Consider the following 17,353-nt stretch of genomic DNA (forward strand, 5'->3'; position numbering starts at 1 on the left):
ACACACACACACACACGTGTGTGTGTGTGTGTGTGTGTGTGTGTGTGTGTGAGTGTGTGTGTGTGAGTGTGTGTGTGTGTGTGTGTGTGTGTGTGTGTGTGTGTGTGTAGAGAGAGAGAGAGAGAGAGTAGTACGTTGCATTAGCTTAAACTGTGAAGAGTCATAGTACTTGCATATTGTTGTCCTCCTATTGTTAGTTTAACTGTAAATCGCTTTGGATAAAAGCGTCAGCTAAATAAATGACTAAATGTAGCCTAATAAATGTAAAATTGGCTTGACATTTGGACATTCGCATATTTAGGGACCGTCTCAAAAGTTGCATACAACATTGGCATACACGTTTCTAACTTCAATAGCAAACTTTAATTTATTTGAATAAATATCAAAAATCCAAAGGGTGCGCATTATGCCTGACACTACATGAACACTTTACAGTTGGTTTTAAAGTCGTTCTATTCAAATGATATTGAAGTTTGAAACGTGTATACCAAAGACGTATACACTTTAGAGACGGTCCCTAAATGTGCGAATGTCCAACGTCAATGCCAGTCTATCACTGGGGAAACGCTCTGCGCGTTATTCTGAGTCCATCTGCTTGCCTGCGAGTTTGGTCTTTTATATCACTGCAATTAGTTCATTAAGCTACGTTAAGCGTTTTATATGTCCAGCAGGGGAATCCTGACGTTTTGAGGGAAACCCTAATAGCTTGCATGCAGCACATCGCCACAATATAAAGTTAAGGCAACTAAACAACCAAGAGAAATATACGTCAACCTCAAAAATGTAACATTGGATCTGCGTATCCGCATCGGGGGAATAACATTATAATCTTGTTCACGGTAGAGAAAGATGATTGTAGGCTACACAGGGAAAGTAACCGTTAAGACACTGAATTTAACATACAACCGCCGTCATAATAATCACAAATACACTTACATTGCTGTTAAATGAGTTTAATGAATGAATGGCTTGCTCTAACAGTTGCTGGTCTTCGTCAACAACACGCGCTTTTGCACCCCCTGCTGGTGAGATTGACTAACAGCAGATGGATAGTATGCTCGATAATCTATTGTTTTTCCTGCAGTTCCGTTGAATTTACTGTCGAATTTGAACCACTGAATTTGTGGAAGCGAAATAAAATGGACCGAAAATTGCCTGTTGAATATTATAGGTTGTATTTTTAAACAGTTTGAATATTTTGGAAGTGAAATATGAAAGGTGAATATGGATTATTGAATTTTTAATAGAGATGCACCGATTACAATTTTCTGGGCCGATTCCGATTTCCGATTTTTCATTAAGTTTGACCTGCCGATACCGATTTTGGCCGATTCCGATTTCATTTTTTCTAACCACTTTACAGCACACACAAATATTTATTTTATATAATTTCTGTAATAGAACATTTTACAATTTGCATAGTTCACACACATCTAAAGTGCAGTGTTGTGGAAAAACCATTTCCTTTTCACATTCAATATCCAATAATTTTATATAGCCTATATATGTATTTAGCAAACGAAACGTCTGTATGAAAACAGGGAATGGCAATAAAATAATATATAAATACAAAATAAAATAAATAGTGCCTTGCAGTATAAAGATATTTCTCAAAGCACACACACACAGGCCTGTTGCAATCACTTGTACAAACTGAATAATAAAACAATTTTAAATGGGTACATTTTCTATAAATATTAGTCTTTGTTTTCTTTTCTGACATAGCCTACTCCAGTTCTTGTTAAAACACGCAAATTCTGTGCATTTTGGGCACTTTTTTTGTGAAACCCTATTTAGGCTATTTTCCATCAAAAGTGTGCTTTCCCTTTAATTGAGCGTGAGCAGTGCAGCAAATAGACTCGGCGCCGAAACACGCGCTTCACTGCTCGCGACGCTCGCGCTGCTCCTGCTCCCGTTGTGAATGCACTCATTGATTAACATGCACACCGAAAAAAAAAAAGCGCTTGCGGTCTGAACGGATGTAATTCACGAGGTTTTCTACATGTGCTCCGTGTGCACGTGTGATGCTGATGTTGCGAGATGTTAATTATGCGGCGCCCGAGTGCATTTGACCTGCATAAAATCGGCATTTGTCAGACTGACCGGCCGGTCGCCGGTTATGGCCGATCACGTGAAAATCGGCCAATTCCGGTCACCAGCCGATCAATCGGTGCATCTCTAATTTTTAATAATGAAAATGTGTTTGAAATGTTTTTAATTGAAATATTCACAGCTTAAATATTCAACCATGTTGAATTTCAGCCCATAAAAATGCAAGCCCTAAAAATACAATGCATTAAAATGCAAGCATGGTTAATGCAATGCCTATTATTTTTCAAGTAGTGCAATTCAACAGGCTTTTTGTTTCAAAAACATTTGAGATTATTTTACTTCCATAGGCGGGGGTCTAGCTGCTCTTTTTAAAGATATCTATCAATGTAAGCAAATATCATTTGAGAATTACCCTTCTTTTGAATATCTGGGTATTGTTTTAAAAGGTGCTCCACGCATTTTACTTATCATTATTTACAGGCCTCCAAAAAACTATCCAGCCTCTGCTGAGGACTTTACAGAACTGTTATCAGCAATTACCTCAGAGTTTGACTGTTTTGCCATTGCTGGAGATTTTAACATCCACATAGATAATGCAGAAAACAATATGGCAAAAGAAATCAAAAGTGTTTTAAAAACTTTTGATCTAACTCAGCAAGTACACGGACCCACACACAATCGTGGACACACTCTAGATTTACTTATCAGTAAGGGTCTAAACATTTCATCGATTGTTATTAAGGATGTAGCACTGTCTGATCATTTCTGTATTTTCTTTGATATATTGATCTCTCCTGCCACTGAAGCTAAATCTGTCAAGATTTAGCTAAATCTGTGTCTGTCAAGAAGAGATGCCTAAATGAGAACACCAGTGTACTATTTATGAAGGCTATATCCTTAACACCAAGCATATCTGCAGACTCTGTTGATTTTCTCCTTGATTCTTTTAACTCAAAAGTTAAAGGTATAATTGATGATATTGCTCCTGTCAAAGTCAGAAGGAAGAGTGGCAGACAAAAAGCACCTTGGAGAAACTCAACAGCAGTGCAAAATATGAAAAGACAATGCAGAAAAGCAGAGCGCATGTGGCGGAAGACTAAACTTGTAGTCCATTATAACATCTACAAATGTCAGATTGCGATAATAGAGGTCAATATTGCGATTGCGATATAACAAACAAATGGTTTCATGAGTCAACTTGCTTGGTTCTCAAGGAAAATAAATGCACACACAGATTAGTGATAATCTGCCTAAAGAAAAAAGTTCTTTAGTCAAGAGCAGTGAGTGTTTTTCAGTTTTTCTCTGTCCCGTTTGTTCTTTGATTAACTTTAACGACAGATATAATTAGTGGCTACTGTCCTTTTAAGAGCAGCCGCTGCTGTCAGAGACGCGGATCTCACACGCGCCTCATTCTCTCACAACTCTTCACGTTCACCTTAAGACTACTCTTATGTTATGAAGATACTCGACAAAAAGACATTTTGGCATAATTGTGTGTGTTATTGTTCGGTTAAGGTGGAAAGAGAGCTGTATTCTGGCACGCTGTTTTGTGCGCACGCACGATATTAGCGCGAGTCTTTCTGTGTGTCACAGTCAGGACATTCACAGGCAGCGCGTTCATTTAGGCATACATGTGTGTTGTTCATTCTAAAGCGAAAGAGAACTTGATACTGGCGCGTGTCTATCTGTGGGTTGTGTGTGTGTGTCTGTGTGTCTGTGTGTGAGACAGGAGGACATTCACTGACAGCGCGTTATTTTTTGTCTTATCGCACATGAATGGTTTAAAAGCATTTGCATGAATAAGAGCGGGATCATATAACACTAACCAAAGGATGCCAAAAATTAACAGATAATGCGTTAATTGCGTTAACAGCGCTAATTTGTTTATTTAATATAAAATCGCAGCATTTTGCGTCATATAATAGATTGCGATTGCGATACGATTAATCGTGCAGCACTAGTTTAGACCCGTCAGTATTGAACAATTACCATCCAATTTCTAAATTGCCCTTTCTGGCTAAGTTATTGGAGAAGGTTGTTCTTAATCAACTTTCAGCTTTTTTAAAATAATTATTATTTTTTTGATATATTTCAATCCGGTTTTAGGTCTAAACACAGCACAGAGACTGCGCTACTTAAAGTGATAAATGATTTGTTGTGCTCTGTAGATTCTGGGAACTGTGCGGTGTTAGTTCTTCTTGACCTTAGCGCGGCTTTTGATACTGTGGATCATGGAGTTCTTCTTGACCGTTTTGGGGAGAGGGGTGGGATTAGGGGGCTTGCATTGAAGTGGTTCACATCCTATTTTGATGGAAGATCTTTTGCAGTGGAGCTTGGATACTCTATATCATCTTCTCAGCCGGTTTCCTCAGGCGTTCCTCAAGGCTCATGTCTTGATCCTGTTTTATTTTCCCTGTATATGCTCCCCCTGGGATCAATCTGCCAAAAATATAATGTATCTTATCATTGTTACGCTGATGATATCCAGTTGTATGTGTCCATGAAATGCAATGATGACTCCAACATTACTACTATGTTTGAGTGTTTGAATAAGATAAGAGCATGGTTGGCTGATAATTTTCTGCAGCTCAATGAGTCAAAATCGGAAGAGCTAAACAACTTACTTTACATCTTGACCCCTTAGCCATTAACACCCAAGCAAGAAACCTTGGTGTAATTTTTGACTCAGAGCTGAAATTTGACAAACAAGTCAATGCTGTGGTTAAAAGTAGCTTTTATCAATTGTGGAGCATCGCCAAATTAAAGAGCATTTTATTGTTTAAGGACATGGAAACTGTCATTCATGCTTTTATCTCATCCAGATTGGATTACTGCAACTCGTTATACTTAGGATTGTCTAGAAAATTGATATCAAGGTTGCAACTGGTGCAAAATGCAGCAGCCAGACTATTGACAGGCACACGGAAATGGTCTAGGATTTCTCCGGTACTGGCCTCTTTGCACTGGCTTGCGGTTGAATTTAGAGTCCAATATAAAGTTCTGTCCATGGTTTTTAAAGGTCTGCATGGTCTGGCTCCGGAGTATGTAGCACGTCTGATACAGAGACAGCATCACTATTCTGCTCGACCCCTTAGATCATCCCAGAGTTTGCTCCTACATGTTCACAAATCACGATTAAAAACCAAAGGAGATCGTGCATTTTCTGTGGCAGCCCCGCGTCTTTGGAATACTCTTCCTCTGCATATCAGATCCTGTGATTCGTTAGAATGTTTTAAATCTATGCTAAAAACCCACCTCTACGCTGTGGCTTACAATTGCCCCTAGGTTCAGGTTACTGCTCGGGGTTGTATATTTACCCAGTGTTTTGTGTGAGTACTGTTTGTTGAGTGTTTGAGTAATTTTTAATTTGTACAGCACTTTGGCCAACTTGTGTTGTTTTTAAATGTGCTTAACAAATAAAAGTTGATTGATTGATTGATTCAATCAGCTGAACAAATTCTTGAGCTTGAATGGATCCTTTGACAATTTTCAATCTGGTTTCCGACCGCAACACAGCACAGAGACAGCGCTCATAAAGATAAACGATATTCGCTTAAATACTGATTCAGGCAAATTATCAGTGCTGGTACTACTTGACCTCAGCGCTGCATTTGACGCTGTCGATCATAACATACTTCTGGACAGGCTGGAAAACTGGGTGGGGCTTTCTGGGATAGTCCTAAAATGGTTCAGGTCATACTTAGATGGGAGAGGTTATTATGTGAGTATAGGAGACCATAAGTCTGAGTGGACATCCATGACATGCGGAGTCCCTCAAGGCTCAATTCTTGCGCCGCTCCTGTTCAACCTGTACATGCTCCCAATGAGCCAAATAATGAGAAAGAACCAAATCGCTTACCACAGCTATGCAGACGACACACAGCTCTACTTAGCCCTATCACCTAACGATTACAGCCCCACTGACTCCCTGTGCCAGTGCATTGACGAAGTCAACAGTTGGATGTGTCAAAACTTTCTTCAGTTAAACAAAGACAAAACTGAAGTCATTGCATTTGGAAACAAAGATGAAGTTCTCAAGGTGAACGCATACCTTCACTCTAGGGGTCAAACAACTAAACATCAAGTGAGGAATCTTGGTGTGACACTAGAGTCAGACCTTAGTTTCAGTAGTCAGGTCAAAGCAATAACTAAATCAGCATACTATCATCTGAAAATTTTTGCAAGAATTAGATGCTTTGTTTCCAGACAAGACTTAGAGAAACTTGTTCATGCTTTCATCACCAGCAGGGTGGATTACTGTAATGGACTCCTCACTGGCCTTCCCAAAAAGACCATAAGACAGTGTCAGCTCATACAGAACGCTGCCGCCAGGATTCTGAGCAGAACCAGAAAATATGAACATATCACACCAGTCTTCAGGTCTTTACACTGGCTCCCAGTTAAATTTAGGATTGATTTTAAAGTATTATTACTGCTCACGTATCAACACTACGGTACATCAAGAGGCTCAAACAGCGCTAAAGGCACTTTAATTTGTCCTAATACAAGTGTTACAAGTGTCCATCTTGTGGACAACACAATATGCTGCCTTACATAACAATGAATCATTTTCTGTCGATAAAGTAGGGTGACCATATGTCCTCTTTTTGGAGCTTAAAAAATGCGTCCAGCCGGGATTTCTAGATCGCCCAAAATGTCCGGGATTTGGCTTTTGCTCTCTACAGTCGCCGTCTTTGCATTGCTCTAGGTCCCGCCTTCTCGCACGCCATCATTGGTCATGTGATTAACGCAGACATTGGTCAAACTGCATCTCAATCTTTCCCCTCAGCACCACAAGAGCACCAGAGACAGTGCAGTGCTTGCTGGTCAACAGTGGCACATGGCTCATGAAAAACGTTAAAAAAAGCCCAAATGTAAATTCACAGATGATTTACAGAGAAAATTCATCTTTTCGTCTCGGTCGGGATCCGTGTAAAGCAGAATGCATGACCTGCAAAGCTGTGGCACATACATGTCAGTGTCAGATAAAGGTGTAGCGATCTAGAAGACCACATAAGGAAAGAACACAGGAGAACATCAGGAGGACTGAAATGATTTTTTACTGAAATTGTGTTTTTTTTTTATGACAACTGATTTTATTTTAACCTGTGGCCATGAAAGAAACAGTATCATGTAAAAGGTGTTAAAAGCTAAACAATTTTTTTATTTGGTTGTTGTTATTCTATTGTTGTGGGACAAAAGTTGAATGGAAAGGATGTATTACTTTATGTACTAAAGGTTAATAACATAGTCGGGCTGTGAATGCATTTGTCAAGTATTGTCCCCTGTCCCATTTATGGATAATGTTAATACTCAAGTCAACAAAATATAAAACACCTTTAATGAGACTGAAGAACAATAAAGAACAATAAAGCAGTTCATCAGATTTACGGAAACAGAAAAGAAACAGTTTAATTGATAAATAATATTGCGGACACTCTCTATGTGCAGGGTACATATTAGGGCCTGAAATTCAAATGTCCTTAATTTTCTTGTTTTGATCAAATGGTTAGTGAAACAAGATTTGATAAACATTCACATTGATTGTCAACATCAGGAGAACAACCTGAATATGATCTTAAGGTCTTATATTTTACATATTTATTTTTTATCTATCTATTTATTATTTTAGCAATAAACTTTAAAAACACCCAAATTAAACAATATTGAGAATGGCAGATTTTTAGCATAAATCAATCAAAATCTCTTTTATAGTTTCTGATAAACTTTTTTTTTTTTTACTTTGGTACCTGGGCTGATGAATGCAGTCAACATCACACTGGATTGAGATTATTTTCATGTAGCCATTCATTGTCTACATTGCACTTTTTAAAGATTTATTAAAATGTAACTTTCTTACTTTAATTTCAGACGTGATGCTGGAGAATGTGGAGAGTGAAGAGGAGGAGAAACATCATCAGATCAAAACTGGAGCTAAAACTCACTCACAGACTGAAAGTATTTCTTTACTGAAAAGAAGAGACAAGAAATGTTTCACTTGCAGTCAGTGCGGAAAGAGTTTCACACACAAACCGAATCTCAAGGTTCACATGAGGATCCACACTGGAGAGAAACCGTTCACATGTGATCTGTGTGGACAAGATTTTAAACAACAAGGACACCTTAAGATTCACATGAGGATCCACACTGGAGAGAAACCGTTCACATGTGATCAGTGCGGGAAGAGTTTTGCATATAAAGGACACCTTAAGACACACATGAACATCCACACTGGAGAGAAACCGCATCAATGTGATCAATGTGGTAAAACATTTTTGAGGGCTTCAGGCCTGAAGAGCCACATGACAGTTCATTCACAGGAGAAACCACATTCATGTTCTGTGTGTGGAAACTGTTTTTCACATCTGCAGAATTTACAAGCACATCAGAAAATACACACTGGTGTAATAAATCATATGTGCTTTGAGTGTGGGAAGACTTTTATTAGAGCTGAATATTTAAAACTGCACGAGAGGATCCACACTGGAGAGAAACCGCACTCTTGTGATCAGTGCGGGAAGAGTTTCACACAACAATGCCACCTTAAGATGCACATGAGGATCCACACTGGAGAGAAACCGTTCACATGTGATCAGTGTGAAAAGAGTTTCACACTAAAAGGTTCCTTTAAGAGACACATGAACATCCACACTGGAGAGAAACTGCACAGATGTGATCAATGTGGCAAAACATTTTTGAGGGCTTCACACCTGAAGAGACACATGACAGTTCATTCACAGGAGAAACCACATTCATGTTCTGTGTGTGGAAACTGTTTTTCACATCTGCAGAATTTACAAGCACATCAGAAAATACACACTGGTGTAATAAATCATATGTGCTTTGAGTGTGGGAAGACTTTTATTAGAGCTAAATATTTAAAACTGCACGAGAGGATCCACACTGGAGAGAAACCGCACTCTTGTGATCAGTGCGGGAAGAGTTTCACACAACAATGCCACCTTAAGATGCACATGAGGATCCACACTGGAGAGAAACCGTTCACATGTGATCAGTGTGGAAAGAGTTTCACACTAAAAGGTTCCTTTAAGAGACACATGAACATCCACACTGGAGAGAAACTGCACAAATGTGATCAATGTGGCAAAACATTTTTGAGGGCTTCACACCTGAAGAGACACATGACAGTTCATTCATAGGAGAAACCACATTCATGTTCTTTGTGTGGAAAGAGTTTTTCACGTCTGCCGAGTTTAAAAGCACATCAGAAAATACACAAGAAATCACATGTGCTTTGAGTGTGGGAAGACTTGTATTGGAGCTGAATATTTAAAACTGCACCAGAGGATCCACACTGGAGAGAAACCGCACTCTTGTGATCAATGCGGGAAGAGTTTCACACAAAAATCAAAGATAAACCGACACGAGAATCCACTCTGGAAAGAAGCTGAGCAAATGACATCAAAGTGTTTTTATATCTGTATATCAGAAGATACTGGTCTAAGAGATTGTGTGTTCTTTGATTGTTGGACGTCTGTACATTTGATCAATAAAGTTTTCTCACTTTTAGGTTCAAGATTCTCTCCATGTTTTATTACAGTTATTATGTTGAGCGCCTCCTGGAAGAATACAGACTTCATTAATATTTTAATTAATTACTAAAACATTTTTTTAAACATCATTTGTAAATGTTTACATGATAATTCAGGCATGAAAACTCCTCACCTCCTCACCCCGGGAACAAAGAACTGCACGTCGGAAAGCAAGCCTGAGGTAAGTTAGCTTGTAATAGCTATGTTTACATGGACACCTTTTGGTTCAATCGGAATGAAATCAATACGATTGATGAATCCGAACACTGTGTTTACATGAACGTTAAATAAAGTAATCGGTTTGACGTGCGCGTTTATTTGTCACAAGTTTCAAATCGGAATAGATTTTTTGATATTAATCTGTCTCTGGTCTTTGGAGACCATGAGCATATTAAGCGTTTTGCCGTGCTTCTTATATTTATCACGCAGTGAAAATGCCCCTACCTGCGGCCAAAACCAGTCGTCTGCTGTGGATGAGAATCCAAAACAAGGACTGGTGGGACGTTGTCCTGCTTCACTTCACAGGCGCTGAGTGAAATGAGAATTTTAGAATGACGGGCAGGACCGGCGCGTCCATATAGGCGAACTAGGCAATTGCCTAGAGCGGCAGTTTTGCAAGGGCGGCAAAATGTGTGCCAACCGGGAATGAACAATTCACAAAATAGGCTATATGATTTGCTGAGCTGCCGCTGCCCCGCCCCGCCCCCTGCTCTCACGAGTCATGACTCATGAGTAGTCTAATATTTTTAGACTCATGAGTCATGACTGAGTGATGGAAAGTTCGGATCATTTTACTGACTCTCCTGTTCGATCTCGTTCATCAAAATGAACGAATCTTTATTTTAGTCATTTCGTTAATTTAAGTGGCTTAAATGTTATACATTTAACAGCCAAATTCCCCAATCACATCCACCGCCGTGTGCGCTTCTGAAAGGTAAGTTAAGCTTTATTTGATCTTTAGTCGTTGTTTAAGATGCTGAACCTGCTGATGATATAATGTGCTTGCGGACATTTCATTTGTGTATGTTTTACGCACATAAGAAAGTGGTGTAAAGAGATTTGAAACGGTAATTTGAGGAGCTGAAATGTGATTATGATGACTGCTTAGAGAAAAATGCCAGCAGGCATTGCCTCCTGCATAAACTTACAGTTTGTTCGCTTTTCAGCCATGGTCGAGACGAGAGTGAGAAAAGGCGTTTCACACATTCTCCGCACCAAGGTGCTCAAACTCGCATAGCGTGTCGGGTTTTTACAGCCGCTATTTCCTTGAACCGAAGAAGGATGGTGGTCTCCGACCCATCCTAGATATCAGACATCTGAACAAAGCGCTGATGAGGCGCCCGTTCAGAATGCTGACGACCAAACAAATCTTCGCCCGGGAGATTGTTTTTTATCAGTTGATATGAAAGACACTTATTTCATATCCAAATATCGCCTCATCACAGCCATTTCTGAGATTCGCTTTCGAGGGACAGGCTTGCCAGTACACAGTACTACCGTCCGGCCTATTGTTGGCTCCCTGTACATTCACAAAGTGTATGGATGCAGCACTTTCCCCCCTGAGACAGCGGGGAGTGCGAATGCTGAACTACCTCGACGATTGGCTGGTTAAAGCACAATCAGAGGCATAGCTAATAATGCACAGATCTTGGATCCTCAGCCATCTAGAATGCCTGGGTCTAAAGATCAACTTTTCTAAGAGCACACTATCTCCCATCCAGAATATCTCCTTTCTTGGTATAGTAATAGACTCTACACAATTGAAAGCGCGCCTCTCTTCGGAGCGTGCGCTCTCTATTCGGTGCCTGGCGGCATCTTTCAGAGCGGGCGCCCGTGCCCCCCTCAGAAGATTCCAGAGGATGTTGGGTCTCATGGCAGCGGTGCTCCAGCTCGCATCTTACTGGACATGCGCCCTCTCCGATGCTAGCTAAAGAGCCGTGTCCCAGCTTACTCGTGGCGCTCCGGTCACATACTGATCAGAGCGAATCGCGGCTGCATCAAAGCCCTTACTCCCTGGAAAGCTATCGACTAGTACCAGTCTGGCATGAGTTTAGGTGTGATTTCGAGGAGAAAGGTGATCACGACAGACGCCTCCAACCTAGGTTGGGGAGCCCTCTTCGAGGGCAGGCCAATCTCTGGCCTTTGGTCAAGCCCAGAGAAGCGCCAAAGGTCTCGTCGTCTCAAAGCAGAGATTATTGCGCTGGATAGTTGATGCTATAGCGCTAGCTTATGAGTCTAAGGGTCTTCACTGCCCCTTAGGCATCAGAGCTCATTCCACAAGAGGCATGGCCTCGTCTTGGGCTTGGTCAAGTGGAATACCCATCGAGGATATCTGTGCGGCGGCCGGCTGGGCCTCGCCGTCCACATTTATCAGGTTTTATAACCTAAAAGTCCCTGCTCTGCATTCTAGGGCAGTGGTTCTCAACTCCAGTCCTCGGGACCCACTGCTCTGCACATTTTGTATGTCTCCCTTATTTAACGGGAAAGGGAACGTCTCGTTACTAAAGTAACCTCGGTTCCCTGAGATGATTTGCTGTGCTTGTGCTTTGGTCAGGGAATCGCTTCAATCAATTTAACCTAAGACTGACAGACGATGGGCTCAATTTATAGCCTCTGGCCACGCCCATCCTTAGCTTATGAAGTTATGAAACTTCCCCTCACCCAAAACGATTGGCCAGGGAACAAATTATAGATTTACGAGACCAAAAATCACCTGTTAAATATACACAAGACGAATTATATCTCATGTTTAACCACTACAGAGACGCCAGAGTCAGCGGCAAACCTCAGAACAACTAGACGAGGAAAGGCTGTTCCAGGCGGGGTACGTGAGCGCCGAGCGCCCGGTGATCGCTGGATCTCTCAAATGGATACAATTTTCATAAATCTTTATAAATAAACCACATATTTGAGCTTTAAACAACTACATTCTCGCCTGAAAAACTCTTAAAACTACATTTCATGATACAGAAACAGTAGTATTATATGTCAACTGTATTAAAAAATGGCGCTTCTTATGTTGTCATTCTCCGTGGCGCTGCCTTGTCAGCTGTCAATCAAGCTGTCAAAGTTAACCACGCCCTTATTGTCATACATTTTATATCTAAATACGATCTAAACTAACGAGTTAGAAAAAAATTCACAGCCCTCATGGTTGTCAGGCACTCGGAACCTATCGAAAAATACAAAAAAAGTCCATGGGACCAACCTGTAAAAACATGAATTTATGCTGTGAAAACGGACATTTTAACATGGGGGCTATGGACATTTGCTCCCTTTTGGGACCTCGCCCTAGCGGATTTTCGATGTATTGCAGTTTTTTGCACTTCCGGGTAGGCTTCATTTTTCAGATCATAATGTTGCCGCTTGTTACAGACTAACGATTTGAGGGGAGTGGTTAAGCGTTTCCCAAACCAAGCCGTCAAACCTACATCATCAGAGAAGGAACGCCATTCCAGACCGGAAGTAACTTTTCAGACTTTGATTAAAGATTACGACGGCAAACAAATTTTTTCTGTGTATTAACTTGCACGGATTAATTGTTCACCACAAGACTAGTAATATGCGCTAACAAAGTAAATAGGGTCAATTTTGATTTCAGTTGGACTTTAAAATGGCCCCCATATTTTATATGTTTTATGTGTTATTATATTTTCTATTTATTCTTTGTGCAGCACTTTGGTAATCTTGTTTTTTAAAATGTGCTATATATAAAGTTGATTGGATTGGATTTTTTGCTACTGTATCCTTCTCACCTTTTTTACCCCTGCAGTTGTCATGCCTGATAATTAAGCTCATTATTTTTATACTACAAAAATAATATTTGTATTTTCATAATGACTCTTAATTTTACAATGCGTATAGCTCCAAAAGTTGGACACTCAGAAATGTTTTATTGTCTGTTGATTCTACTTGTGTTAAGAATTGATCAATTCATAATTTTGGGTTACTCTGAAAGCCATTAATTATGATTGCTATTGGTCTTTCCATGTTTTAAATGTAATGATAAATAAAACCTTTAAATAAATCTTTGAACTGTCTAAAAATTTATTTTTCAACCTACACGTGACTGAGATTGAATTATTGTTTTTCATGAACTGTAAGCGTTATTTTAGTGTATGTTATTTTGTATTTAGTTGTTAGCAATATTTGGCGCGTTTATATGGCATCACCGCGCTGACGTCATCAGTCGTTTCCTTCCTCGTTCGGCGCGTTTGTTGTGTCTTATGAGGTGAGTTCTGCAGTTCAGATATTTCGCGTATTTACACATCCATAAAATACACTATACACAGTTTGTTTCAGCAACATTTACAGGGTTATTTCTGAACTGTTTTCATCGGATAAAGCGCTAAATGTGCGTCTTTTCTGGCGTCTGTAGACTGATTTAGTTCAGCACGAAACGAACATCTGAGGAAAATGTTGAACTTCATGAACAATTTTGTCATGTTTCATTTTGAGAGTGATAATGTAGTGTTATTGAATGTATAATCTCAAACTTTTGTAAGTTTTGATCTGTGAGGGAATTTCATGGGGATAGAAACATTAATTGCTATCTTGGTATAATGTAGCAATAAATTAATGGATAACATAATTAGTTATGTAATGTTAATGACAGGAATCAGGAAAAAATAATTCTAAAATGGGTGTTATATTGTTGTAGTTTGTATGTGTCAGATGTGAAAAGTAATACAATCTTTTAAATATAGATGATTTATAATATTTAAGGGTATATTCTGACTCCACATGAGTGGTATTTTTACCACAGATCCCAAAATTACTACAGAATGAGTATAATGCTCACATCAGTTCACAATTAAATGCTGGAATATTCCCATAAGCATACAATATAGTATATACCTCATTTGTATAAATTATTTTATAAAAATGCATTAAAGGTCCCATGACATGAAATTTTCACTTTCTGAGGTTTTTTAACATTAATATGAGTTCCCCTAGCCTGTATATGGTCCCCAAGTTTCTAGAAATTTCAATCGGTGTAAATCGAGCTTTAGCTATCTTTCTCTGCCTTTGAGAAAATGGACGCTCAATCGCGCTGATCTTGAATCTCCTCCTTGTGACGTTATAAGGAGGAATGTTACCTCCCCTGTCTCTGCTTTGCCCGCCCAGAGAATATTTCTCGCACATGAGAAAATGAGCTAGGAAGGAAGTAGGAACGCGCGCGCGCGATTTTAGTTTGTCCACGAGAGATATCATGGCTTTTGAGCGAGCGAAGCATAACAATTGCTCAATAATTGGATGTACAAATGAACACCGAAGGGTCAATACAGAGCTGGGCTTGCTGAACGTCTGAAACTAAAGTCTGGATCACTCTCTTTGGCTCAGCTACACACCTCGGAACAGTAAGTCAACTAATGATATATAAGTGTGTTGCTTTACTGTTTATGTTTGCCTAGACTGTTACACATAGAATGTGGCTGTCACATTAGCTATGCAGTTTATGTGTGTGAATACACACACTGTAACGCGAGTGTTGTACACTTTGTTATTTGGATAACCGTTTTCCTGTTGGTTATACGGCGCACGCGATATCCGCATTGCAAGATCGCAGAGCTTGATGATGTAATTGTAATAAGATAAATTACAGATGTTACAGATCTCTCATGAAAAGGCAACAGTAGGTTAGCGTTAGCTACATGATAATAACTGTAAACCATCCGAATAAAGTACCGTATCCAGACATAATATTTTAAACTAACCATTCGGAAACGTCCTGCTGGAGCCGCTGAGTTGCAACTTCTTCATCCGTTGCTTCTCCATCCGGATCAGATTCTGCGTCAAACTGAAATGCTTGAACGACTGCGTGTCTCCGTGCCATTGCAATATATCCAATGTAAACATGCATGGTCTACCGTTGCCGCAGATGGTCAAGGCCACACCCACCCTCCACCTTGCGCCGCCTTTCTCCTCCTCATTAACATTTAAAGCTACAGACACCGAAACGGCCTGTCTGAAGGAAGCTCATTCTGGGACTGCCTTATAGTGGCTATAATTCTGCACTGAGACTGAATTTTTGAAAAGAGATTTCAGATACAGTACTAGGGACCACTAAGGCCTATATTAAAGCCTACAAAAAATAGCATGTCATGGGACCTTTAAAATTAGGATTTTTATTTTCATTTCAGGCCTGATGGAGGAAAATGAGGAGAGTGAAGAGGAGAAACATCATCATGTCAAAACTGAAGAACAAACTCCCTCACAGACTGAGAGTATTTCTTCACTGAAAAGAAGAGACAAGAAATATTTCATCTGCCATCAGTGTGGGAAGAGTTTCACACAACAAGGAAGCCTTAAGAATCACATGAACATCCACACTGGAGAGAAACTGCATGAATGTGATCAGTGTGGTAAAACATTTTTGTGGGCTTCAGCCCTAAAGAGCCACCTGAGAGTTCATTCACATGAGAAACCACATTCATGTTCTTTGTGTGGAAAGAGTTTAAAATACAAACAGAGTCTCGAGCTTCACATGAGGATTCACACTGGAGAGAAACCGTTCACATGTGATCAGTGTGGGAAGAGTTTTAGACAATCATCAAACCTTCAGGAACACATGAACATCCACACTGGAGAAAAGCTGCATGAATGTGATGAATGTGGGAGAATATTTTCGAGGGCTTCAGGCCTGAAGAGCCACATGTTAGTTCATTCACAGGAGAAACCACATTCATGTTCTTTGTGTGGAAAGAGTTTTTCACATCTGCACAATTTAAGACTTCATCAGAAAACACACACTGGTGAAAAAGATCATAAGTGCTTTGAGTGTGGGAAGTGTTTTATTACAACTGAACGTTTGAAACTGCACTGGAGGACTCACACTGGAGAGAAACCTTACAAGTGTTCACACTGCGACAAGAGATTCCGTCGGTCAGGACATCTGAAAACACACGAGAGGATCCACACTGGAGAGAAACCGTATCACTGCACTGCATGTGGGAAGAGCTTCACTCAGATATCTTCTCTACGCAGTCACAATAAATATAATCACAGCAAGTAGATCATCTTCAGATCCAGCACTTTCAGGTCTAATGCCGCATCCTCACCGAACGTGACACAATAACACCGTCAAGCAATAACATCTCTTCAAAATCTGTCCTAACAAGCGACAGGACAAAGAAACATCTAAATTTGTCACAGTGAATAAAGTTCATTTTCAAGACCAGTGATTTTAACTGAGATTCAGATCAACTCAAAGATGGAGTTCCTCCCCAAAGAACATCTAGACTTTTTATTCTTGAATATCATTTTGCTTCGTGGTATAAATAAATGTCATTATACTTTATTATAAGTTCAGTATTATGTTTTTTTTTTTTTGATGCATATGTAGGCTATCACTTGTAGTTTTTCGTACTTTTATTAAGGAAAATATATATATTTTTTTGCAGGTCCAAACTGTTTTATTAAACTTTTTTTTTTGTATATCCATCTAATTTAATTACATTTTGTATTTGCTCCACCAGTTAACCTTTATTATCCATTTATCTATTGTCTACTTATTCTTGCATCAAGAATAGATAATTTATTCATTTTAGCTACATTTAAAAGTCATTAAAATATATTGTGATTGCGGCTTTACATTTCTCGATAAAGCTTTTAAATGCCTATAACATCTTTCACCCCACATATGACTGAGATTGGATGAGATGGCTGTCTGTCTACATCAGTAACTGTTTTATCCTTGTTTTTGTTTCGATTTTTCATATTATATATTTTATTTCTCGTCTCGCGGC

At 39.5% G+C, this 17,353-nt stretch overlaps 1 protein-coding gene across 2 annotated transcripts in view; it reads left to right on the forward strand.

Annotated features, from left to right (window-relative positions):
- LOC308701441 (uncharacterized protein) overlaps nucleotides 1-9,587 on the forward strand; it is a 31,603-nt gene extending 22,016 nt beyond the window's left edge. For both annotated transcript variants that reach the window (XM_081383742.1, XM_081383743.1), the window contains one exon: nucleotides 7,924-9,587. In XM_081383742.1, the coding sequence (XP_081239868.1) occupies nucleotides 7,924-9,212 (1,289 nt within the window). In that variant the 3' untranslated portion in view covers nucleotides 9,213-9,587. The remainder of the gene's footprint in view (nucleotides 1-7,923) is intronic.
- Nucleotides 9,588-17,353: the final 7,766 nt, after the last annotated feature.

This window comes from Scardinius erythrophthalmus (genome assembly GCF_964197995.2).
Source record: "Scardinius erythrophthalmus genome assembly, chromosome: 14".
Lineage (NCBI taxonomy): Eukaryota > Metazoa > Chordata > Actinopteri > Cypriniformes > Leuciscidae > Scardinius > Scardinius erythrophthalmus.